At 35.0% G+C, this 27,808-nt stretch overlaps 1 protein-coding gene across 1 annotated transcript in view; it reads left to right on the top strand.

Moving 5' to 3' along the window:
* The window catches only part of LOC149803087 (visual pigment-like receptor peropsin), an 85,564-nt gene extending 58,827 nt beyond the window's left edge, over positions 1–26,737 (top strand). Inside the window, exons 3-4 of the mRNA XM_089953882.1 lie at positions 9,373–9,578; positions 26,213–26,737. Coding sequence (XP_089810008.1) covers positions 9,373–9,578; positions 26,213–26,737 — 731 coding nt within the window. The remainder of the gene's footprint in view (positions 1–9,372; positions 9,579–26,212) is intronic.
* The last annotated feature ends 1,071 nt before the right edge of the window (positions 26,738–27,808 follow it).

Below are 27,808 nucleotides of genomic sequence, written 5' to 3'. Positions count from 1 at the left end.
CATTCACATCGGTAGAGTCAGAACAGACGTGTTACAGTATTGAGGGGCGTGTTATATATTTTTTTTCAGACTAATAAATTTGGGGTTTGTATGAAGTAAAGAACCGAAAGTACAGTGAAACTCAAGGATGATCTGTCTGTCTATTGATGCGTGTATTTACTTAAGAAGAAATATGACCTCTAAAACACAAAGAGATACGGCAAGCATGATTAGATTAAACACAACGATGTTTTCCTTCACGCCCGTGTAATTTAGAGTTTCAATCGTCTTTGAAGACAAACTTGGTCTCCTTTTGTAGGGCTTGAAATAATAAAGAACTGAAAAATCTTAAGCACTTTGCTATAGATAATTTCATCAACAGACTAAACAACATAAATACCGTTACAACAATAGAAAGCCTTAAATCTTCTATCAAAAAGAAATGCATGAAAAAAATTAAAGATTAACGATAACTAACCAATGAAACCGAATTTAACAAAGGCAATGACATGTGAAGAAATGCCTCTCACTTTGGAAAGGTAGGCGAATGTACTCTGTCATGCACCATCAACTTGAAAAAAATTATAAACAGAGAGAAACCTGAATTCAAAATTCAGTTGTTTTTTCTTCAAAATTGTTTCGTTTGTTTTTTCTTTTTTTTTTTTTGGAACAAATCTAAGCACTAATATAGAGTGGAAAAGGGAAAATGCACATACAAGCTTTGATATTTCTGAAAAAAAGAGGGGATATTACTAACGTTCATAACCACCTATATATGCTTGGACTTGTCTGTGACTTATCCACAAAACAAGATGTACATATTTCTGGTCAAGCTGCAAGTGTGTGCGTGTTTTGGAAAATGGTAAAACTTGGATATACAATTTTCTCGTGACACTTATAAAGTGAAGAGTCTGTGCAAGTGTCAAAAGCCAAAGTCATATAAGTTTTGTATTTTGTACGGCTTGTAAAGATTTCCACTTTAGAAAATGTGAAGTATCACAAGTTATTATCACAAACAGAAGTGGAACATAGGGGCTTGTAAGAAAGAAAATAACCCAGACTGTTGGTGTCATCAAGAGTGCTAGAGACGGTACCCGAACTTGCTTGCTTGCTTACTTGAATTAAAGTGATTTTCGCTCTAATGGAGCATGTATCACTGGTTTAATCACGCACCGCGTGATTTTTAATTACTCCTGGGGAAGGAAAGAGAGCCTCATCCCCCAGGCTTTTATGTACTCACAGACTATTTTTAAATTTAGCCACTCATGTGTAGGACTAACTAGTCCTTAACAACCTGACTGAAAGGCTTTAAACATAAGTGGGAATTGTCTCACCACACACTCATTTTTCTGTCCGAGCTTGGTAAAAGAGGAAAAAGGTGCTCAGCAAGACAGCCATGGATGTTAAGTACTCACCAAAACGCTAGCCCTTACTTATTTCAAATGAAGCCGTGTCACCAAAAAAGACGACGTGTACGACATCAAAGGCATTGTCAAACGCAGAAACCGTAAAGTGGGCAAACGACGTGTCAAAGAAGTCAAAGTACGTTGGAAAGGATATCCGCCCAGTTTTCATTCTTGGATCGACGCTTCGCAAGTCATCGACTATAAAAAGAAGTGACCATCATTCCCTTTCACACAGATTCAGCTACTGCGATCACTCCTTCACCCAATTCTTCTCTGCAAGATTTACAAAAACAACCCTTGTGGGTGTGGTGTGGAGAACGTGTGCCTAAAACGCAGATCGTCTTTTTCTGCCAAACCTTCGTGGTGTATTGTGTCATCGGTGCAGCCATCGCCAATTTGAGTTTGCAACAAGGAGACAAACAATTGTGGACCATTGTATTGAGCAGTTGCATCGGTTACCTGCTTCCCAATCCCTCCCTGAAATTCTCTTCGAACGGGAACAACGGGAACCTTGTGTCCAGTGCCAGTGCCAGTCACCACTCCAACAACAACCCCATTTTGGGCGGAGACACTTCTCTGACTTCCAGTAACACCTCGGAGAGCCACAAAACTCTGGAATTATGAGCAATAACAACCAATTTTACTTAACCTTACCCAGTGACAGTTCCATGGAGGTGTTTCCCAAGAACACGTTGTGCTGTTACACGGTCAAATTACCTCAGACCATCCAGTTAGATCACGAAGCCCATTGGGAAGTGGCTTTAGTGGAAATCATTCACCCAACACAAATCAAAAACATCACCGAAAAGCAAAACACTTTCGAGGTGGAAATCCTGAATGCCCAATTGGAGGATGAAATCAATAAAATCGGGTTTTTAGGGGACACAAGACCAGCCAGCAATCCAGCCTTCATTATCTACACCTTGAAAATTCCTTCAGGTTATTATTTTAGTGGTGAACATTTGGTGGACACTATTGCGGACAGGTTCAACTTAGCCTTTGGCAAAGCACTGAACAGAGCCAAAAAAAGTGTGAAGATTGAGTACCATAAAGTGGCTCATCGTCTCATGGTCACATTTCAAGATACGGACACATTGTCCCTCAGGTTCAATGGTAGTTTGTTTGAAATTTTGGGTGGACATGCAGAAATGGTCGCAAACAATTTGAGCCCCAAGATCAACAGTAATATGGATTTTTACAGAGCTTTTGGAAACCCGGTAGAACTGAACCAAGGTCTTAATTTGATCTTTGTGTATTCCGATGTGGTGGAGTACAACGTGGTGGGACACACCTCTGTGCCGTTACTGCGTGTCATTCCTTTCAAAGTGGATAGTACCACAAACAATGACCAGGAAGGTGCAAACACCTATCACGTACACCGTGAATTTGTACATCCTCACTATTTGCCCGTCAGTAAGTCGTATTTAGACACTGTCAACATTGCTATAAAAGGAGATCTGGGACAAAATATTCCATTCTCCAAAGGGAAAGTTACAGTGAAACTCCATTTTCGAAAACGGTTCTCTAACGAATTGTAAGTCAAGACAGCGAAGAATGACATTTTCACCCTATAAAATCCGGCCAGATGCGTGTGGAATTTCAGTTTGCAGAAAATCTACGCGCAGATAATACGGTGAACGTCATCCTGTATGCTGAATTGGACAATACGATATAAACCAACAGTTTGAGAGAAGTCATTCTACACTATTAGAAGTCATGGAAGACTTTTATCAACGTTTATATAGTAGGGATTCTTTGGACATGGAATGTGAAGATCCTGAGGAAGGAGAACCCCAAGACAAAGACGAAGAAGTCATCATGATGAAGTCTAGATGGCCAGAACAAGAATCACATTTAGTTTCCTGTTATGCTATAGTCTTGACAGAAAAAAATTAAGGAATTGATCAAGAAAGATTGCTATGGATGTCAAAACGATCATCCCAGTCAAATTCAACACGATAAATGCCTGATGCTGAGTCAAGAAGAAAAATTGGACGAATATCTGGACGAAGCTTGGAGTCTCATCTCGGAAGAAGACGTGTTACAACAGTGGTATAAAGGCTTGCGTGAACATTCTTGTCCACCATTAACCACTCAAGAGATCCATCGCATCGAAGCTCTCTTGGATCAGAGTTGGGAGACAAGGCGAAGAAACGGTTACTTTTCAGACATATTCAAGCAAAAAGTCAGGATCGAATTGATGACTTATTATTACCTGTGAAGAAAAAAACAACACACAAATGGATACCTGGGAACTTTATTACTTTTTGAACCACAGTTCGTACACTGCTTCTTGGAATCCTGTCGTCTGTGCTAAAGATGAACTCCCTCATTGCAAACCTCAAGGCCATCAAGCTTATGTGATCAACACGGACGACAGTCGTCTCCCAGGAACCCACTGGGTAGCCGTCTACTTTCCTCAAGAAGGATGTGTGGAATATTTCGATTCGTATGGATTGCCCCCTTTGGAAGACGATATCATCGACTTTATGAGAAGAAATGCTCAGACCACACGATTTAATAATGTGAAATTACAAGGCACAGATTCCTTGGTGTGTGGAGAATATTGTGTGCATTTTCTGCATCATCGCAGCCTGGGCTATTCCTTAGAACATTTAGTGAATCATTTTGATCCTCGTTCTTCTTCTAGAAACGATGTGAAAGTAGATCAATGGTTTTGTAACCAGTATGCTTATCCATCAATGGCCTAATGACTTCCAACAGTGGAAATCACAATTTCATTCACAACGTTGTCAGCCCTGTTTAAAGTAGAGTGTGAATTGAAAAAAATGTTTGTGATTTGAAAAAAAATGTTTGATGTTATATTGTTGGATTATTGTTAAAAAATGTTAGAGTTGTTGGTTAGTGTTAAGTGATTTGGAATAAAAAATGTTGTGTTTTGAAGAAAAAAATGCCTTTGTGGTTTGTTTAACTATAGGTATCCTGATTCATGCTCTTTGACTTCTCTCTATCCCTCCCATAACACTATTTGAACGGTTCGACTCGAAAATCGTGTAGTAATGATTTCCTTGACGTCCGCGCTTTGAAAATAAAAAACGGGGCAGTCTCCAGTCTGCCCATCCATTGTCGACTCATCTTCCTACGAAGATGTGCTCAAGATTAGCCAAGTTGAACGAAGCCTATGTGAATTTGCATAGGGTCATGACAAGTCTGATACCGCGACCTGAAGAGATAGACAATATCATAATGTTGAAAGTCCCTGAAGACCTGAAAGAAGAGCTCTTCAAGGAGGAATTCAAGAAGGAGAAAGAAGAATGGACGGAGAAGTACAGACTTCATAAACAGCAGAGATAGCAGCAACAGCAGCAGCAGCATGAACCTGACAGAGGCTTTGTGAACAGTTGTATCGACACCAAAGAGTTCTTCTTCTCTTTCCGAAGAAGCAGACCTTATCCTGTGAGAAAGCCTGTCGTCAGAGGAGGCCGCCATCTTATAACCTAAGCGATCGCCATAGCTTCAAGTTCCCCCCAAAAAATTTCAGGGCTACCCCATACTCTCGAAAAGAAATAACATTCCATTGCCTATGATATGTTAGTCAGTTAGAAGAAAAAATACAGAAGTGAGTCTATCAGCACATGATTTCTTTCTCTTGGTTTGAAAGTGTGACTCTAAGTTGTTCGTTTCCGTCGCTTATCAAAATTTTAAAAATAGTAATGTTCTGTAAAAAGTGGTGAGTGAGTGTTTCTTTTAGGTCTGTGCGGTTTTTTTTTGTTGGTGATAATATGGATAATGTAAGTTCGGGTACAACGAAATTAAAAGAATTAGGCCCAGAACTCGGTGTGGAGGGAAGAAATATACGCAACAGCAGCGGGAGCAAGGAATGCAGACCTAGCCAGTTAGCACTCCACCAACCTCAAGAACACAAATAACATCTAGTCAACAGCCGACTATACCTAACAAACAGCCCGCCCCGGAAAGAGTGGTGGCAAAACAAAGGGCCACTTATGTTAGACAAACGGTATGGCAAACTCAAATGTAATTATCGGAGGCACTACGTTCTTTTCTCACTCCGATACTACAGGCAATCTCAGCTGAAAGAACAACCACAACAACAATAACAGCGACAGACACCATAGCAGCGGATTTGAAACTATCTACCTCAACTGAAGAATTAGTATCAGAACCAGAAGAGGAAATTGAGGCGGTTGAGGAGGAGGATGGGGACGCTGAACCTCGTTGAGAAGTACACCGAAATGGGGCTAGATCAAGCATTGTATGACGTCAACAAAGCAGGGCAGTTTATTAGAGCCATACAATAAGTTGCCTACAAATCTCTAGACACCTTTAAACCAAGACCTTCTCAATGGGGATTAGGGGTCAGAGTTCTTCCCCAATTCTACAGACAAGCCTTCACTGGATACACCCTCAGTCAACTGGTAGAAGCCGCTGCTTACATTACCGCCCATCATGCCTACGCATTTCCTGATATCAAGAATCATGAGACTAGGAGTGCGGGAAAGAACGTGAAAGCAAAAGAGAGACGTGTTACCTTCTAACAGAAAAAACAGATTTTTTTAGGGCTCCAAAAGATTGCTTATTATTAAATAGGGAACCATATTTGGCTTGGTATCCCTCCTTGACTAAACTATTTTCGAAACAAACTTGACCTATTGGAACACCGCAACAAACTTAACTTTTTAAACCTAACAGTGACCAAACTGGTATATGTCGCTTAGACATAATAATTTAAATAAGATCAGTATGGCTATTTTTATGTACACTAAGTACTAATATTAGACAGATATGTTAGGAAGTAGGAAATTTAACACACTCGTTAGATTTGAACTAATTGCACAGCTGGTTAACCCATTATTGGTATCTTTTATTGTCCATTAGCAAAAACGGGACTTGATTTGAAATAAGTACAGGCCAGCGTTTTGGTGAGTACTTAACATCCATGGCTGTCTTGCTGAGCACTTTTTTCCTCCTTTACCACGCTCGGACAGAAAAATGAGTGTGTGGTGGGACAATTCCCACTCATGTTTAAAGCCTTTCAGTCAGGTTGTTAAGGACTAGTTAGTCCTACACCTGAGTGGCTAAATTTAAAAATAGTCTGTGAGTACATAAAAGCCTGGGGGATGAGGCTCTCTTTCCTTCCCCAGGAGTAATTAAAAATCACGCGGTGCGTGATTAAACCAGTGATACATGCTCCATTAGAGCGAAAATCACTTTAATTCAAGTAAGCAAGCAAGCAAGTTCGGGTACCGTCTCTAGCACTCTTGATGACACCAACAGTCTGGGTTATTTTCTTTCTTACAAGCCCCTATGTTCCACTTCTGTTTGTGATAATAACTTGTGATACTTCACATTTTCTAAAGTGGAAATCTTTACAAGCCGTACAAAATACAAAACTTATATGACTTTGGCTTTTGACACTTGCACAGACTCTTCACTTTATAAGTGTCACGAGAAAATTGTATATCCAAGTTTTACCATTTTCCAAAACACGCACACACTTGCAGCTTGACCAGAAATATGTACATCTTGTTTTGTGGATAAGTCACAGACAAGTCCAAGCATATATAGGTGGTTATGAACGTTAGTAATATCCCCTCTTTTTTTCAGAAATATCAAAGCTTGTATGTGCATTTTCCCTTTTCCACTCTATATTAGTGCTTAGATTTGTTCCAAAAAAAAAAAAAGAAAAAAGAAACGAAACAATTTTGAAGAAAAAACAACTGAATTTTGAATTCAGGTTTCTCTCTGTTTATAATTTTTTTCAAGTTGATGGTGCATGACAGAGTACATTCGCCTACCTTTCCAAAGTGAAAGGCATTTCTTCACATGTCATTGCCTTTGTTAAATTCGGTTTCATTGGTTAGTTATCGTTAATTTTTAATTTTTTTCATGCATTTCTTTTTGATAGAAGATTTAAGGCTTTCTATTGTTGTAACGGTATTTATGTTGTTTAGTCCGTTGATGAAATTATCTATTGCAAAGTGCTTAAGATTTTTCAGTTTTTTATTATTTCAAGCCCTACAAAAGGAGACCAAGTTTGTCTTCAAAGACGATTGAAACTCTAAATAACACGGGCGTGAAGGAAAACATCGTTGTGTTTAATCTAATCATGCTTGCCGTATCTCTTTGTGTTTTAGAGGTCATATTTCTTCTTAAGTAAATACACGCATCAATAGACAGACAGATTGGGCCATCATCCTTGAGTTTCACTATAGTTTCGGTTCTTTACTTCATACAAACCCCAAATTTATTAGTCTGAAAAAAAATATAACATGCCCCTCAATACTGTAACACATCTGTTCTGACTTTACCGATGTGAGTGTGAGTGTTTATGTTAAAATGTTTAAGTGAGATATAAAAAATGGTCAGCTTGTAAACGCGAACCAATACTGTGACGCTCAGTATTTTGATGTGGTAAGAAGAAATGGTACAACACACACACAAAGAGGGCTTGTAAGTTCACATCTCAGTCTGTCTGCACTGTAATGGTAACAACGCAAGAACATAGGGATTATTATGCCACACAGTCCTAGAACAAAACAATGCATCACCCGTTGTAAGCAATTTCATTGGCTATACTTATTTTCTTACCGCGTTCGCTTCGAATTGACTTGAGTAGCTATTCAGACAGTGACGAGAATGGCCATGCTTTACTGGGTCTATCCTATAGGCGCTGGAAATTTCGAGACTATAAATATGGACTTGGGGATTTCCACAGGTTGTAGCTATACATATATACTAGAGTTCATAAACAAGAACGTCACTCAAGCTGAGGCTATAAAAAGATAGTGGGGTTTTCCAAAGGAATAACCCACAAGTTGTAGTATAAATAGATAGTGGGATTTCATAGGAATTTTAGCTGATTATAGCTATAAATAGATACATGGGTGTTTATCCACGATCGTCACACAAGTTGATATTGTAAGTAGTTACTAATTTCATCCATTTTAGTCTAAACCATTGTAACTTAATTTTCGGGGATATGTTTATTTTCCTTTAAATTCTGGGACAATTTCGTCATTTTAGGGTTACTTTTAGACACATCCATTTTGTCGTTGAGCATTTCATGATTATAGCTATTTATAGCATCATTACAATTATGCAAATTTTTGAACAGCCCAGCAAAATTTCAGGTCTTAGTAATGCTTTATATATAAATCTCAGGCTTTTACTAGTGTATGTCTGTCTCTGTCTCTGTTGTGTTTGGCCCTCTACCATCATTGTCCCTAGACAGGCCCACCATGTTCAAGTCCTATTGACGCTATACAGACCCATCATATTCAATTTCCCTTGAGGCTATACAGTCCCACCCTGTTTAAATTCCTTTGACGCTATACAGTCCCATCATGTTCAATTTCCATTGTTCATATCCTCTTGTCGCTAAACAGTCCCACCCTGTTTATTCCCATATTCCCATGTGCAATTCCCCTTGTCGCTAAACAGTCCCACGATTTTTCGTCCATGTTAAATTTACATAGTCGCTAAACAGTCCCAGGGTGGTTAATGTTAAATTTACATAGTCGCTAAACAGTCCCAGGGGGTTCTGTAATGCTAATTCCCATTGTCGCTGAATCGTCCCCCTTAACTACTACTATTTCATGAGGGTGGCAGTTTTGGATTCTACAACCAAAACAGTAAACATTGAAAGACGTAAATCCTATGTTGTTTAATCATCCACGATACCCTTATCATTGACATGAAATTAAAACTATAGCCTCATCTTTCTAATATTTCTTAATCATAAGCTCTTAGTGTAATTTAAACTCAGAAGCATACAAAGCTTAAATACAAATTCTAGCGTTTAGTGCTCATCACTTCAAATAGTACGAACGCTTAATGAACAATTAGGCAGGATGCAACCAAATAACTGATTTAGCACAAAGATGCATCTCCCATCCCGATTAATTTTATATCGATGAAACAAAACTCACGTCTCATTTTTTCTCATTTACAATTTTAAAATACGTTATAAGCTTATACTATTCACTGTTTTGTTCTTTTTGAATAGGAGTTTTTTGTGCTTGTTGGACACCTTATGCAATCGTGTCATTTTGGACAGCATTTGCTGACGTCAAGAATATTCCTGTATGGGCACAGAGTGCTCCTGCGCTAATTGCCAAATCAGGGACTATGTGGAACCCAATTATTTACGTTGCTACTAATAAACAGTTTCGAACAGCATTTGTAGAGGCTATTCCTTGTCGACATCTTAGAGTAAGGTTAGGACTTCCGGAACATACATGTGATCAAGATAATGCAAGGTACAAGTCCAAGTGGAATGACATGTCCGTGTTCGCATCCGTCAAGAAAAGCGATTCATCGAATTCCTCGAATCAACTGGAGAAAATAATTCATAACAAGGGAAGCACGAGTACATACCAGAAACAAAGTACGGCTTGAAAGAAAAACTAACCCTTTACAGCCATTAACAAGATTGATCTTTCCAACAATTGCTGGTGTATGTGGGAACGATCTCAGAGAAGAGCTACCAGATGTAAACAAAAGTTCTCACAGCAGATGACCAGAAGGACTATACCTTGAGTTAAAAATGCTCACAGTTTGAGTTTAAGATTTACATTGTCTCTGAGCCCATTAAAAGTGGTGGTACAAATACGACGTCCTTTCTGACTGGATGAAACAAAAACTCAAGCTCAGAAGTTGGATGATTTCTGGATTTGATTGCTACGTCCAAATGAATCCATAGACAGTCTACTGAACACAATTAAAATATAAATTGTATTTTGCAGAGACAACCGTTGTTGCAAATGACGATTTTCTTTCGACACTAAATATCAGAAAAGATAGATAAATGGGTGGAGGATATTTTCTTGTTGTTGCGTAACTGTTTCAGTGTAATCAAACTTTACATATTTGAGACGGGATGATGGCAATGTTATTTGATAGTTCATAACTATAAATGGGAAAACAAATACTTTGCAGCTTATGTAATCAAGGTATGAACCATTGTTTCCGACATAAAATGCTGACTATTATGGAACATAATAAACTATTTAAGGGATCTTCATAAACAACTCCTGTAAAATGTACGACTTGGCCATTCAAAGAGAATTATCAATTATCTCTTCGTCTGAATTTAGTTTGTTTGATTGGTACTGTAAATACGTACTCATTTATAGGATATATATATATATATATATATATATATATATATATATATATATATATATATATATATATATATATATATATATATATATATATATATATATATATATAGTTATATATATATAGTTATATATATATAGTTATATTTCCTGCGAGTAGACGGGACCATTTCAACAAGTTCATCAAAGAATTAAAGTATCTCACAACAGCAGCAAGCGATAAGGTGTTTTCGAATTGGAAACAAATGGCATCTGCATCAAACAAGGAACTATGACTTGAAGCCTCAATATTATAATATCATGAATGACTATGGAAACAAAATTATAACCAGTTGACTCTTGACAAAATATGTTTAAAATGTTTAGCTACGTTGAGGAACTGTATTAATATAATCACCAAGGACCAGTGCGGTTAAGTTTGTTATGTCATCCGATTGTAAGAGGCACTGGCGTATTTTCCGATCAAAGAAACTGAAAAAAAGTGTGATTTGCATTATTTGGATGCTCTCTAGACATTGCGAACTTTGGTGGCTTTAAGAGGCATGAAAAAGGAGTGGTAAAATGTACAGTTATTTGGTTTGTTTTAAGAAAGATTTTGGTCGAATCGAAGAAAAATCCTGATTTTCAGCTCAAATGCCTCTACTATATAATAACTGGAAAGGTGAATGTTTTCACACTGCACGATTAATTTCAACTCGAAACTATGTGAAGTCTCTTGAGAGAAGGAGGGGGAACCATAGAGAGAAAACGAAATATGAAAAACAATACCAGGGATGACACTGCAACTAGAGAAATGGAAAAATCACAAGTTCACAAGTATTATTCAAATATCTATGTAAAATTGAAATGGCTTCTGGGTATTTATATTCTCTTGCAATATTAAATGCTTTTGTTTGCATTTTCCAATAGGAACAATTTTAAGCCAATGACAATGACACAAACTGACTTGATACAAAGTACCATAATGCACTGCCAAGGACAATGAGACAGACTGACTAGATACACAGTACCATAATGTATTGCCAATGACAGTGGGACAGACTGACTTGATACACAGTACCAGAATGCATCACCAAGGATAATGGGAGAGACTGTCTTGATACACAGTACCATAATCCATCGCCAAGGACAATGGGACACACTGACTTGATACACAGTACCATAATGCATTGACAAGGACAATGGGGCAGACTGACTTGATACACAGTAACATAATGCATTGTCAAGAATAATGGGAGAGACTGTCTTGATACACAGTAACATAATGCATTGCCAAAGACAATGACAGAATGACTTGCGTTGCCAATGATTTGATACACAGTGCCATAATGCATTGCTAATTGCCATGGGACAGAATGACTTGATGCACAGTACCATAATGCATTGCCAAGGATAATGGAACAGACTGACTTGATACACAGTAATGTAATACATTGCCAAGGACAATGACAGACTGACCTGCGTTGCCAATGCCTTGATACACAGTACCATAATGCATTGCCAATGAGAATAGGACAGACTGACTTGACACAAAGTACCATAATGAATTGCCTTCATTAGTACACAGTTTAAGTATGATGTACGTTTCTTCTGGGTTTGATATTTCCCAGGTGCATAGCAAACTGGTTTCATTACGTCTTAAGATGAATTGGGTACTATTTAGGTTCAGTAACAATTTTAGTACGAAATGGATATTGAAAGTGCTTCTTTAAAAAAAATAGTATTGAAAAGTATGGTAGAAGACATTAATACACACATATATTATTTAACGTATTCGTCATCATCTCTAATACCACACGAGGTTCAAGAAAATCAAGACAAAAATTGAATGAAGTGCACTCTTCATTTGGACCGAGTTCTGTGATCTTAATGTAACCAAATTTCGTGTGCATAAGGTTACCTATGACTACTTTAAAAATAGAAACTAAAAATACTTCGGTATATATACTTGTGATCTGCACATTGAGGTACAAATGTTTCTGAGTGATAAGCACCCAACTCGTTTTATTCTGATCCCTCCATGTTATTAATTATTATTATTATTATTATTATTATTATTATTATTGGATTTGTTGTCATAATTATGAAATAATATTATTGGCTGATGTGGTAGTTATGTAAGAAAGAATAATTTGCTGAATGTTATTTTTGGCGATGAAATTCGGGGAAGAATGACGATGCCATCTAATGCCCCTGCACTTCACCCTTTCGCTGAGAATAACTAAGACCGCTTTCAAATGGAAAGATTAGGTCAGCCCTGAATATATGATATAATTTTCTCTATAATTGGCCAAACAGGCATGCAAAAAAGCTGATGAATAGTAGTTTACTACAGTCTGTGGAACATAACCATGATGCAAATATAATTTGTCTGCGAAACATAAAGAAAAAAATATTCATTATTTTCTAATAATTTCACACATAAAGGCTATAAAGACATTTGTTCCTTTCAAAATTGTAATTTTTCTCTATTTTAATTCATTTACATGGTTCAGCATTAAACCTTACTGAACCCTACAGTGTCAAAAAATCACGTTCATTGACCTACGTGAATGCAGATATTTGAATATCGATAATATGAGGCATGGATATGCTGAGACTGGATGACTGTTCGGAATTCAATGGAATAAAGGACATGATTGAAACATTTATCGTCTGCAATTTTTTTTAAATTCTGCATTTATTTATTAATTAATTATCTGAACCATATTGCAACACTGATTAAAATGCAGCAGCTAATAAGAAGAAATTGCATTAGTTTTAATGTTGTTTAACGTTCAAAATTCTATAAAAAAATTAAAAAACACGTACAGACTTTTAAATAGAGTGTCCTCAAAAACTTCAGAGACTATGGAACCTGATTAACAATCTTTCAAAACATGAACTAAGAATGTACTGAAAGTATTAAAGTGATAGTTTGGGGAAATTGTGATTTCTAAATATGTAGTTCTGGTTTTTTTTTACTTGACCAATATTTATGAATTCCATGATTGAGGACCTTTGATCGAGAACTGATTAATCCGAGGCTACCCGAGACCATTAGCAAGGATACTTAGTCTAAGTTGCTCCAATTTAGATGGCCGTAATTGTAAGCATCTTCAGCTTGGGTATCAACCAAGTACTATGAACTGGATTCAAGGGGCACTCGGGTGCTTTGATGTTAAGCAACAAAATCAAAGCAAAAGAGGGACAAAACCGGTCTAATGAACCAATATTAGGCTCGAGAAGAGACTGAAATCTTAGTTTTGTGCACATATTGAAGACAAAAATATTGCATGTCCAAAAAATTATAGTCTATTTGTTAACACATTTTTACTCAGCTTCAGTTAAAAAAATCTAGATATAATATTTTGGAATATATGAACATCCTTGAAATTTGGTATGCTAGTGAAGCAACCAAAGTAAAGCTATTCTTAAAGATCTTATTATTCCATATGAAACGCAATTATAGCTAAAACTTTGAGCTTAAACCTGAGTTAAGTGCTGATAATGTTTTGAGTAAACAAGGATAGGAATGTTACTTTTAAGACAGTTCTAATATAAAGATTGGAATTACTCAGGTGACCAATGAACCAATTTTATTTAATTAACTTTAAGATAATGGGTGAATAACAACTGCAGAACATCCATATCGATGACACAGTGATGGTAGCATTGTCCATTATGAGGTACCACTTTTTGAAAGTGTTACTGTGGAAGATGAAGATCCGCTTGCGGAGGAGCATATTTTGCGCCTTAATATACATTGTAACATACATCTGGAAATTTCATTGTAACCTATTCTTGGAAGCACGCTTTAAAGCAATGCGTAATATATACTATAAGCCACCGTGTAACATTTAATGCAAGAAGACACTGTGTAACATGTAATGTATGACAATGTGTAACGATTACTGCAAAATACTGTGCAACATCTATCGCAAAGAAATGTGTAACATACATTGGTAAGCACGAAGAAACATATACTGGAATGCAAAATGTTTCGGAGGTTCTTCAACACCTTTTCTTGACATCCAGTAATCATCAAATGTGATTAAATGCTAACGATCACATTGTTTGACAATTCAAGTTCACCATAGTCAAAAAAGGTATACGTAATGAATGAAGTATACATTTCATCAAAGATAAGGATTGTGACAAAGATGTACCATTCTTTACATATTTTAAGTTAAAAATTAAAATCTCGTTTCGCCACATGAGACAATATCTCAGCCACTGGTAAATCCTTTCTTTGAACAAAATTATCATGGAGTCCCTAAACAGAGTTATAATCTCTCGAGTGTGCACTGAGCAAAGGACAACCATCCTAAGATATATAACCCTAAAGATAATCAAACAACATATGTGAAATTTTGAATCATACCAATGTCACTTCAACTCCAAAAAGAGAACAATAAATCCTTTATCAATCCAGCACGTAATACTTTGTGTCACTGTAGAAGTCTGAAGCACACATTTCCACAGCCCAACACAAAAATAGTATTATTAATGTAAATAGTTCTATCACAACAACCAACGGTATTATTTGATTCATTTTATTTCATAAACTGTGACCATATGCAAAATGTATCGTAGGGAAAATAGTTCCATTACACTATTTGTTAGCTTCTGCACAACATCTTTACTACATTATATTTAAATTTTATTAGTAACAATAATGTATGTTTAAACGTGCAGTATACTACAACATAGACAGACTCATTCAATATCATGGTTTTACATCAGATCGAGAAATTAACAGTTCTTCTATCATGGACGGTGAAATAGCTTTCGTTATAAAAAAAGCAGTTCAAAATGCTCCAAGAAGGTTTAAATTAATATATGATAATCAATAAAACAATTGATAAATTAAACAATCATGGGCAAATGATAAAAAATTCGATTGGTAGAAGAAAATCTTGAAATACATAATAATAGCGATATAGGTTGCATATTAGAAGAAGATTCAATTCAATCTCTATTATAATTATAAAAACTACATTTCAGAATAAAACAATTGCACTAACCAAATTAATGTATATCTGTTGCAAAAGAAATTGATTGGTAATTACGACCGGACAAAACGGACTGCCTATAAACAATTATATATTAGCAAGTGGTTGTAGAATCTTGCTAAAACAAACTCAAAACAAATATTGTGATGGAACCAGACTTCACATGGCTGACGCAGATTCGTTGCTTTTGATGTTGAGACAGAAACAGTTACAGCAATAGGAAAAAGAACATCAAACCTTTTGACAATTTTAGGAATATGCAAAGCAAAACGTGGCTTTGGTTTCCCATTAATGAATAAAAGATGCTTAGCGTTTTCAAAGATAAACTAAGTGGAACATCGATTATAGAGTTTTGTGGGTTGAGATAAAAGATCTGCTGGTTTATGAAGAAGATGAATAGATAGTATCGCAAAGACGTAGCCAAAAGTGGGATTACAAATATTTAACTTGAACAAAATTTTCACATTCAATAACAAAGCAACATTTTCAAGGAATGAATTTTCACAGGTCATACAATCACAAAATGTTTAACAATAAGACGAATAAGGATGCTTGCTCTTTCATATTAATACGATAAACGATTCTTTTGGTGGATAAGAAAACCTCTTTATTATGCGGTCACGTCAAAAGTCGGCACTGGAAAGGACATCCAAATCCGGAAGCTTGTTTATTTTCTTCTGTTTCAATTCATGTGCAATTTCTTTTTGAGTTTGATCCGGAATAGTAACATGGTTCTCTTTGAACACAGTTTTCATTGTCATTTTTGTACTTGTTTAAGAAGTTACAAAAATAACCTTATATTTTCTTTAAAATCTTTGATCACATCATTGTAGTATTGCATTATCCCCCATACTGATATGACCAACTGTCAACCAAACAAAACTATTCAAGTTAGGTTAGGTGCTTTTGTAACAGGACGGAAGACAAATTCTAACTATTGCGGTCGAGAATCTAACTAAATCTCATCGGCAGGTGCACATGTCACTATAATATTAATATTTTGTTGAACAAACTGGTTAGCGTCTAGCCTTTTATGCATATAAAACTATTCTTTATTCTATGTAAGCTGCATTCCAACTATTATAAGTTAAACACAGCACTTGTTCTTTGAATGTATCATACAGTGACGTTAACTACTTGCCGAATTTATCGTTATGGTCTCTCCCGATCACCGTTTAATCTTTGATTAACCACTTTGTATGGCAAATAGTGTGTACAGAAAAGCTGGACAGATGATAACGACGTAATCAAAAACATCAATGTGTTCAGCCTTTATTGGATTTATTTCAATGTTTTCCAATACTAACTACTGGACAAATCATGTTACGAGGTTGATTCAGCTACATTTAGTAATGCCTAAAATATAACTGATTTAAGATGATTGTTTTAGATATCGACCCGACTATCAGTAATGAAACAGACGTACATTTTGTGAGCATCTGCGTTTCATTTTGTATTTCATTGAAAGTTGATAGATTGTTGTACGCTAGTTATTTTGAGACAGCTACTAGGAAATATGCTATCGGGCACGCTTTTGAAACTAAACCAGATACATACAATTACGATAATTGTTATAATTGTTACTAATGTATGTATGTTTTCATTGTTCATTTAAAAAATACTTATTAACTTCTGTAGAATGTCGCATTAATTAAAAGGCGCGGGGAGAACCATATTTTGCCATAACCTAAAAATTGTTTACCTGCTAAGTTGTAAAAGAGATCAGGATAACTTTCTTCATTCTTAATTGCACAGTACGATAAGACATTCCATTTTCGTTCAGCCTGAGGATGCACCAAACTGTACTGGATGATACGATTTCTCTCCATAATGTAATCGTAGAAGAAAATAATTCCATTACTGTGAGTATCGTTAACTTACTGAGCAATTGTATCTGAGGTAATCGTATCGTACTGGAGGCAAACATTTTCCAGTTCTAGGCTTTATTTCCGCCTGGTACCATTGTTGAGGATTTTGCAAGTGTATTGTTAAAATCTAAACTCTTGAGGAAGAGCACAATGATGCAGTGTACATTGATCTAGTAACACCTGAACATCAGTGGCATTCTATACTTCTTTTATACAGCGAAGTCTGTTTAGCTTTATTACCATCATTGTGCAAGTTATTTGAATCTAATCTAAACTTTCTAACTCTATTATTCACGACGACTTGTTCAATCCTGCTATGTGATTTTCATTAATGTTTATCTTGGTAAAAACAATGATCATTGAGGATATCTACGTTTTTAGTAGATACGGGAATGTTTCCTGACTGATGTGAAAAGATTGTATTGTCACTTATCCATTCAGGAAAATACTGAACGTTTCCACTTATCCAATTGCGAAAATAAATAATGTTTCCACTTATGCTATTACGAAAATACTAAATGTTTCCACTTCATTCCTATCATGCGCGCGCACACACACACACACACACACACACAGATATATATATATATATATATATATATATATATATATATATATATATATATATATATATATATATATATATATAACGGATGTACAATTTATTTTCTTATATATGGTTTAAGGCATACTTCATCATCTATTTGCATGCATTTCTTTCTCCATTCTTCGTCAGTGCTATTGACGGCTGCATTACGTCTTTGAGAAAATGAAGTTCCGAAATATAACAATAACGTTGGGACAGAGAAGTTTACAAAACAATAATATTATACATCTAATGATTCAAATAATGTATCTTGTCAAATCAACGACAGTTTTCACATGAACATGAAGAACCTTTTATTTTCGTTAACACATTACGTGCGTGGATTGAAACAGTCAATATAGCTGGGTCGGGGTCTGTAGAAACATTACAGCAGTGATTATTCAGAGCTTAACATCTTTAAAAAAACAAACATTAGCCATTGTGATTCTACATGAAGAATCAAGTCTGCCCTGAAACAACTGTTTGCCTGCAAATGGCTTTAGTAAGAACACTATAAATGTCCACTTGCATCTCTAGACAAGAATGGGAGTTCACACGTGTTATGCCAGCAACGATTTCAAAATGTTTTCTTTAAAGAATGGTAAATGCGTATGTAAATCGATTGACGAAAAATTGCAACAAAAATATTTCGCTGGTGAAAAAAAAGATGTTTAATCTGAGAAAAGGAGAATAAGACATTGGTTAAAATTATTCTGTTAAAAATGTTCTGTTGAATCAGTGGGTTCAAAAACTACTGTAATTCAATATCACATAAAAAACCGGATAAACGGAAACATATATTCCCACCTGTTTCTTATGTTAATGAAAGGACGAAAGGTAAATAGCAGATCGTAATATTGTGCGCATTTGTGTATGGAAATAAATTATTATTTTTCTCAGTAATGGCTTCGTGACTTGTATACACAATTCGTCTTCATTTATCAGCCTTCAGATAACAAGCTGTAGAGCTTTTATGAAAAAGATCAATAATTTCCATTATACAATAGCCCTTAATCACTTGAAGGAGGAATGACTTGGAATTAACGTGCACTTTAACGTACCGATACAACATACTTCTGGCTAATTTTAGGTTATTAATGAACGAATTTACCCTTGTTATGTATATTTGATATAATTTATATTTGATTTAATTTAATAGTTTGCTTGTTACTTTTAATTTTTATTGTATTGTAAATTTATTTACTGGAATAAAGTTCAGTTATATTTTTTATTTTCAAAGTAAACAACTAATAATAGGAACTTTGTTTCTAATGCTGATCTAGTTCCTGACCTTGATTCAGAACCATTGATGGTTTCTAGTAAACAACTGTTTTAAAATTCTTTCTCAGAGTAACATTCACAAAGTGGTATCAAGACCATATATGACCTATGTGTCAAATAAAATATACCAATTAGTTTTTTCCAGAAGATTGACCCACATCTGGGCATCTGTTTTGTGTTGTAGCTAGATTTATTATTGATGTTTTTCGAAATAATAGCCATTCTTGCGATAACACTTGAGAAGTCAAAGTGTTTTATGCTGTGACCAGTTGTTGGGCTAATTATTTTATTTTTCTTATTATTATTTTGATTCTAAGAGATTAATTTTCCCTGGAAATACTTGCGCTCTAAAGTAGTTCTTGGACAAAGACAGATATCGAAATTTGTACAGAGTTCAAACTGGAATATTACTTTCTGTGATTCAACAAAGAACTGTTGACACATCAGTATGACGCTGACTACAACATACGTCATCTCCTTTCATTTTGGATTTCATCGGGGTTCGAAGTCAGTTTCATTAGGACTTTTTATTACTAGGACTTCTATTTTTAATTCTTATAGTATTTTTGGATTTGATTCGTAAAACCGTAAGTTCTTTTTTCATTTTTAACTTGTTGTTCTAGGGAAATAAATTATTTGTTAAATTGTACAAAGCTTGTTGTCTTCACTTTTTTCTTGTTGCGTTTTGTAAGGGCCCAATCAGGTAACACCTTCCAAAGAACGATCTCTTAGATATTTCGGTTCCATGATCTCAAAGACGTGTATTGTTTAACATCATTGCCATCCAAGGTAACAAGGATTTTACTAAAGTACCTGACTCATGTTGGACAATAATTCTCGACTTGTTTACATCATGGCGTATGATTCATATAATTATTACACAAGTCTTTGTCAGAGTATCATTCGTATAAATATTAAGCAATACAAATTTTCGTCAGAGAGATTAATTGAAAGGATATAATAAACCACTGATTGTTTTTCTTTGAAAAACGTGGAGAAATAATGCTCAGAATTCAAGGAAGTTTGCATTTCAGAGACGACGCAAAAAAGATGTAGAAAATAAAATATTTTATTTTCAGTATCTACTAAATTGGCGAGTAAATGTACTCAATGAACTCTAGTAGATTAAAATGTGCAAAAATGAAAACTTCTCTATTGATAATAATGTATGTTTTCAGGTAATCCTTCTGTGGACAAATAAGGTTGGTTTAATCGCAAGAACTTGCAGATGTTAAGATCTATTGCTGAACAAACTTTCTTAATTTAAAGTCAAGGGGAACAAATTATCGATTTAGGATTACCTAAACAGTAACAAAAGAACAAATTACAATCGTAAAAGCAAGGAATAAAGGTTAAAGCTGCTTCCATACCAAGAGTTGACATTTTGATAAAATGTAGATACAAGAAGCAGAGTCAAAAATGTTACAAAGTTTATTCGAGATTTTTGCTTTACATGTCAGAAAAGGTAAATCAAGGTGCTCAGAGCTTTAAAGCGTACAATATTTTTGTAGCGAAAAACAACTATTGAGTGGAAAAATAAAGTCACGAGAAGTTTTATAAAATTTTCGCATCCTCGGAATTTTAATAGCATCTATTATCGTTACAAAAAAAACCAAGTATTTTTTAAATACAAAAATCCACATTAAACTACGGGAAGTTGACTTGTGTCTACAAAACGCATATGGATGTGCCAGGTTTTTCATTCTTCAATATCACAATTTGGATCAAGCGCAAAACCTGCTCAGTGTTTTCAAAGGACAAAATCTGATTTAGATAGAGTATTCCACTCTAAAGTAAAACAACATTTTTGCAATAAAAGTTCAGGATTTGATTGAAAAGTAAACACCGAAAACTTTTTAGCTAACTTTTCTGACCATCTGGTCTTAAACGAGTAACACAAAAGAGAGAAAACCAATAACTTTGTAAAATTCAACAAATAATTTGTTTCCCTGGAAAACAAAGTCAAAATTTAAAAAGAACTAATAGTTATACAAATTAAACCCCAAATAGTAGTACAAAAGGTTATGTTACTGTTCATAATGAATAAAGTTCAAAGTAAATTCCAGTGGTGTTCGAAATAAAATCCAGCACCAAACGTGTTGATGTACCTGCAGTCATAAATGTACTAATGTACTAGTGGCCTGAAGTATGATGATGTGCTAACAGTCTTCCAATTAGTCACAGTAATATAATCCAATATGTCCTTGTCGGAATTCACTATAATTACAAATTTATGTTTCTGTCCAAGAATATTATTCAGCAGTTTGTAATTGCAGAGAATAATTATTTGAATAAATAATTCTTCCCGACTAAACAAATGAACACAAAACTATAAATGATTCTGCTTTTGATGGTATCATAAGCAAACAAAATTATAGTAGGTCCAATGTTCATTTCGTGAAAATCATAAGTTGTAAACCGATAAAATCTGGTCCGAAAATTATAATAAAAGACAAGGAAAACATCAGGTACAACAAGTTATTCATGGGAAAGTCTAATATCTTGGACGAAGACCCAAATAATCACGTTTAACTTTATTGATAATGATCCTAATATTTGACCATACTGCTAGATAAATAATAAATAGGCATTGTCTGTTTACAAATAAAAACAAAACAAAAAAAAACAGCATCAATATCCCTAGTCATGTACAGAGTAAACTTGATTTTGGACGTGGTCAAGTCCAAAATACAATTAAACATAACCAATAATTGTCGAGAAAAAAACCTGACAAATACAAATCAAATATACATATAACTAACTCATACAAATAAAAAGGCACATGAGGTGGAAATACTTTACATGCCATTAAATTCTAGAAGGTGAATATATCATACATAAATTCAAATCTAACATTGGGATGTCTTATCAGATTTAATTGAGGAATGCAGTACACCTCATTGCCGATAAACGGACATGACTCAAGTTGAAGAAAAGCAAGGAAGAAAAACAGAACAACAGCATGGGAAAGTCTATTCGGTTGTTTGGCGATTGGTAGATTTTAAATGTGCAACTTAAAAATTATTTAAACAGTCAGAATTTTAAAATAAAAATAACCTTTGCAATTGGCTACAGTCCTAACTTTACAGTGAAATATTTAAAATCATGCAAGGTATTTAAGGCAGTCCTGTCACTTACAAAATGGAAGCTTCAACATAATGTTTTAGTAACATGCATTGTCTCTATATGACCAACAATTTTACTGGTGAAATTCTTAAAATATTCTAAAACAAAATGGACAAAAGGCAAGTATGCAGAAGTGAAATCAAGAAAACGATGATCATGGAATTAGAACATAAAGAAACAAAAGTGCAAATTACAATCGAAGACAAATACCACAAATATAGATTGAGGAAGCACACTACATAAATTACAGTATTTAGGAGCAGTATTTGAGTTTTGATTGAGTTTATAGAAACTGACAGATGCTGAAAATAGAAAGCATATGCCAGAAAATTAAGTATTTAAGAAATGCACGACATGTGAATTTATGTCGATTACATCGTCAGATGGACGAAGAGCAAAATCATCGATAAATATCACACTTGAAGTGGCACACAACGTGATAAATTGACTAAAGTGCACACCGTCTCCGTGCTTAGTTATAAAATGACATTAAATATTAAATAAAAAGAGATAACATTAAAAACACGTCGTAAATACCAGCGACATCTAAGGAAAGCTGAGGAAAAGGAAATACAACGTCTTCGACCTCAAGTTAGTCTGAAGGATTCGGAATAAAATAAATGTAATCAGATTTGGATATATGCAGTCATGTCGACATTTAATCCTCTCTCAGCTTTTCATGCAAAGAAGTAATAGACATCGTGCCAACTGCACATGCTTTCCTCTCAATAATACAATGAGCATTTCACTTTTCCCAGAGAAAACGTTCGCTGTGTAGAATTTTAAGAGTTTATAAACCTTCACTCACAAAACGTATTACAAAATTATTCATAATCAGTTGATATGGGAAGAGATTTTGCACCATGTGGATGAAGTACAATCAAGTATACCTTTGACACCGTGTAAACATACAGATAACATTTTTTTCAGTAAGAACTTTAATTTTGCAGTTCAATCTGAAACTGAACAATGGAATTACACTCTTTTGCAAAATGTAACAATTGCAATAAAGAAAAGTTGATTGAGGAAATGAAAAATGAAATGCAAAATGAGATGTGAAGAATATGTAAACTCATCAAGATTAAATTTAATTTACAGTGAACAAAATGAAAAGTGTAGGTTGTGAAATCATTAACGATTCACATGTGAATTTGGTCACAGCAAATAGAGGCTCTGTTGCACCCGACAAAACACATTTTCTATTGCTTTTTATTTTTAGACTTAAATATCAGACTTAAAATTAGAAAGTAACAAATAAAACACCTTATCATTGTTTTGAGGTTATTAAACTTATTGTTACTAACAATCCAATAATTGCAATGATAGTTAACGTGATTAGACTATATTGCACGAAAAAGATTTTTATTTACATAAACGCCAGTGAATAGCTTTGTATAAGTACATTTTACAATTTGATAGACAAGATTCAGTCAGCAGATTGAGAGCATCACGTGACATGATTCTAGCCAAATAAAGTTAACAGGTCTGGAAGACAGCATCAGATTGTTGGGTATCATACTGGAATTTTAGTAATAAAACTGTTTTTGGGCTTGTTAGGTTGGTTTGCTTTTTTTCTTATTTACTTCCAGGCACGAAAACTGCCATCTGACATTAAGATTCGTTGCCAGGGGAAGCAAATAATAAACCCAACAACAATAACATTAAATTGAAACAATTTAACAGGCTGCAAATTCCACAGAATCTTTAAATATGCAGTCAGGATGTAAAATGGATTATTTACACGCAATGCTTTATTTTATTACTGAGAGTACGTTGACTTATCTTATAACGAGAAAGTAGTTTAACTTGTGACTTATTATTAAGTTGGGGAATGGGGTTAATTTTATTACATGTTAAGATGTCACACAAAAAGATTCAAAATAAAAAAGCAAACGTAAAACTCGGAATGGAGGTATTTTCTTCCACGGTAGCAAGAGTATGACTGAAGAAGGTGTTGCATAACAAGGTTCCAATATCAGGATTTATGGAATCCCAATTTATGGTGAACATAGTGGAAATAGAAGTGGTATTGAACATTCTGTTTAACACCACATCAGAGACCAAAAAATTTATATAAAAAAAATATAAAAAGGAAAGCTACTAATAACGTATCAGATTTGAACAAGAGATCATACCATGCTGATGGTTATTCAAAGCAGGGCTCGAAATGAGTGGTAGTCCGCTAGCCCGAAGCTAGAAGATTTCCTTTCATAATGTTAATAGTCCGATGGGATAGTAAGTTTCGGTTATCAATAGTCAGCGTTTGCTTACGCCATTCCCTAATAAAGACTTGACCGCAGCAGATGTTCTGTAGATAAAAAGACAGTGGCCATTGTAAACACAGTCATAAAATATTAGAATGAGAAGATGCAGTCAATTTCTGCCTCGGAAAGGTAGGTTTCTGTAACAAGAAGTCATCCGATTTTGTGCTCTTCGCTTAACAGCACAAAATTATGGTCCTGTCATTAACAACAGAAGGTTAGTAATTAATTCTAATTAATCTGATAACGTACTAAATGAAAAAATGACGTGGTATCGCACTTTATTCACTTGACCACAGTAACAAACTAGAAAAGCGGTATACCACATAAAGGAACATGACGAAAACTATTCAAAATATTTTTTGCATATTTTTTTGTTTAAGGTTTTTTTGCTCGCTAGCCAAACGCTTCAACAGTCACAAATGGGAAACTGCATATTTTACATTTGCATCGAAATGATTATAAAAATTAGATCAATTTATTACGATTATGTTGTTGACATATCCTTTACATACAACTACTTTTTCTATGATGATAAGAATAGTTTTTATATTTTTTCCTTACAAGAATTAACAAATAATTGAATTCACATTGAGACATCCAAGCAGAATGCCGTACATTTGTTGCAACTTAAAATCTCTGAGTATGGGCATCTAAGATTTGAATATTTTTCCTCATTATTATTAATTTCAACAATACATTAAGGTCAGATTAATTAGGAATAATTACCAAACTTACGACTGATGAGATCTTAATTGGTGCAGTTAAATACAACGCGCCGAGTCGGATGGCTTCGTTTGATGGGAGCACACCTTTTCCAAGCTGACACTAACGTTATCTTCTGATGCTAATATTGTAGAACAGTGTTTACAATAGACATTGCTTTGATCATGCAGAACATCTGCTGAAATCAAGTCTTTATTAGGGAGAGGCCATTCAATTTTATGTGTGTGTGTGTGTGTGTGTGTGTGTGTGTGTGTGCAGAGGCACGTGTTTTGAAACTTGTTTCTTGCTCTGACTTACTTATATAAAGAACACTGTGCCATTCCTTTTCTTACTTTAAATAATTCACGTCAGCTATACTGCAACATCTCGTATTTCAAAACGAGGCACAATTCCCTCTTTATAAGACAGGCAAAATGTGGCGTTTTATAGAAGGTGTTCATCCACCGGAAAAAGCAAAAGTTGAATGAAAATGACATAAACGAGAGGAATAATTTTTATGATAGGAAAAATCGTAATCGAAAGTTTCAGAAGACATGGACAAAAGACAGGAAATGGCTGAATTATAATGAGGAAAATAACGTTATGCGGTGTAACTGGTGTACACAATTCACAAAAACAAACACGAAGAAAACATTCAGTTTTGTTGCGGGCTGTTCTAACTTTAAAATTGAATCGATAAACGTACATGAAAGATGTGGGCAACACAAAAAGAGTTCAGAAAGAAAACTAGCTATGCAGATACCACTAGAAGAATCGACCGCTGGTAAGATCTTGGAAAGTTTAAATCGGAATGTGTTTGACCGATCTTTAATTTGTTTAGAAATGCACATGCTATCGTAAAGAACAGAAGACACTTCATTGATTTTGTATGCATGTGTCAGCTGCATGAGATGAAAGGAGTTGATGTTGGAGTGACTTACAGGAATGATAAACAGGTAGTTGCATTCACTCACTACATGGCTGAAAGTGAAAGGCAGAAATTTGTCAAAGATGTGAATGAAGCAAGGTTTCCTGAAGTAATGTGCGATGGTTGTACTGACAGTTCAATTCAGGAGGAGGAAATTGTTTATATAAGAATTTGCAAAGGAGGAGTGATTAAATCATCGTTCCTAGCAATTGATAGTGTAGAGAAGGCAGATGCTGACGGGATCCTGAAGGTGATCACCACTGCACTGGATAATGCTGGAATCACTAATTGTCAGAATAAGATTGTTGCTTTTGGTAGTGACAGAGCAAGTGTAATGATGGGTAAAAATGTTGGAATTGTATCTAAACTAAAAAACAACCAACCAGCTTTACAGGGTATTCACTGTTTTGCACACAGCCTTGAGTTGGCATATAAAAATGTAGTGACAAGAACCTCCCGTTACACAAAGATGAACACTCTTTTGATGGTTCTGTATTAATATAACCACAACAGTCCCTTCCATAGAAGTAATTTAAAGAAGTCATTTGCTGCTCTATACATATCACCAGTGATGCCAAGCAGGGTTGGATGCACACGCAGGTTACTGCACACTGAGAGAGCTCTTGACCGCTTCTGGATAGGATATACAGCCATCAGGAACCACTTTGAACAGGTATTAAAATGTAATTTAAAATTTAAATACACAGTGCTTGTCAGTGCAGGAGTGGATGCTGATGTAGTGGAATTGGAATGGGACATATTAAAGAGCTTAGTCTACAGAAAGTAGGTGTATATTCAAATATTTAAAAATTAATACAAGAAACATCATTGATGCCAGATTTATTTAAAATTCTTTATTTAGCATAGTATCTTGATTAAAAAGATACTCATTTAAAGAAATAAAGAAAGCTTTTACAAATAATTCAATATAAACATTATTTAAGTATTGACGTTACATTTTTCTTTATGTATATTTATTCAAATTAATATTTTCTTAATGTATTCTGTTATTTTGCAGCTACAAAGACATCTATGCGTTGACTTGGTCCACAGTTGTAAAATTATGTGCTACTGACTGCAAGAATATTTTGGCATTGATTGACTTTATCCTGACAATCCCAGCCCACTCTGATAATGCCGAGAGCGGTTTCTTAGAGATGAAAATGGTATAGAGTGACTGGAGATCTTGTTTGCGACCTTGGGTTCTGTCTGACCTACTCTTTGTCATGTTTCATACAAATGATATTCCGACATATGATCCATCACCAGCAATACATTTGTGGAATGTTTCAGGGAGACGGGTAAGGAGACGAAAACAAACCCCATATGGACCCAGAGTGCATGTGGAGGACGAGAAAGGACACCTGGATCCCTTTCTGGAATTGGGTCCAGATTATGTTGAGAAACAAGAAATGTGAATTGACGGATTGATGATTTGAAGTGGGATTTATACTTCTGCATTTCTGCATTTCATATGAAAAATCTAATTATGAAATAAAATTGTTGTTAATCTCAATACAAGTGTGTGACATTGTTTTGTAGACAGGACTAGGAAAAGATTTGGCAGGAC

Source organism: Sinohyriopsis cumingii, chromosome 3 (assembly GCF_028554795.1).
Source record: "Sinohyriopsis cumingii isolate HCF-2022 chromosome 3, ASM2855479v2, whole genome shotgun sequence".
In the NCBI taxonomy this organism is placed as follows: Eukaryota; Metazoa; Mollusca; class Bivalvia; order Unionida; family Unionidae; genus Sinohyriopsis; species Sinohyriopsis cumingii.
Note: the sequence above shows the minus strand (reverse complement) of the source record. Positions and strands in the feature narration are given on the sequence as shown.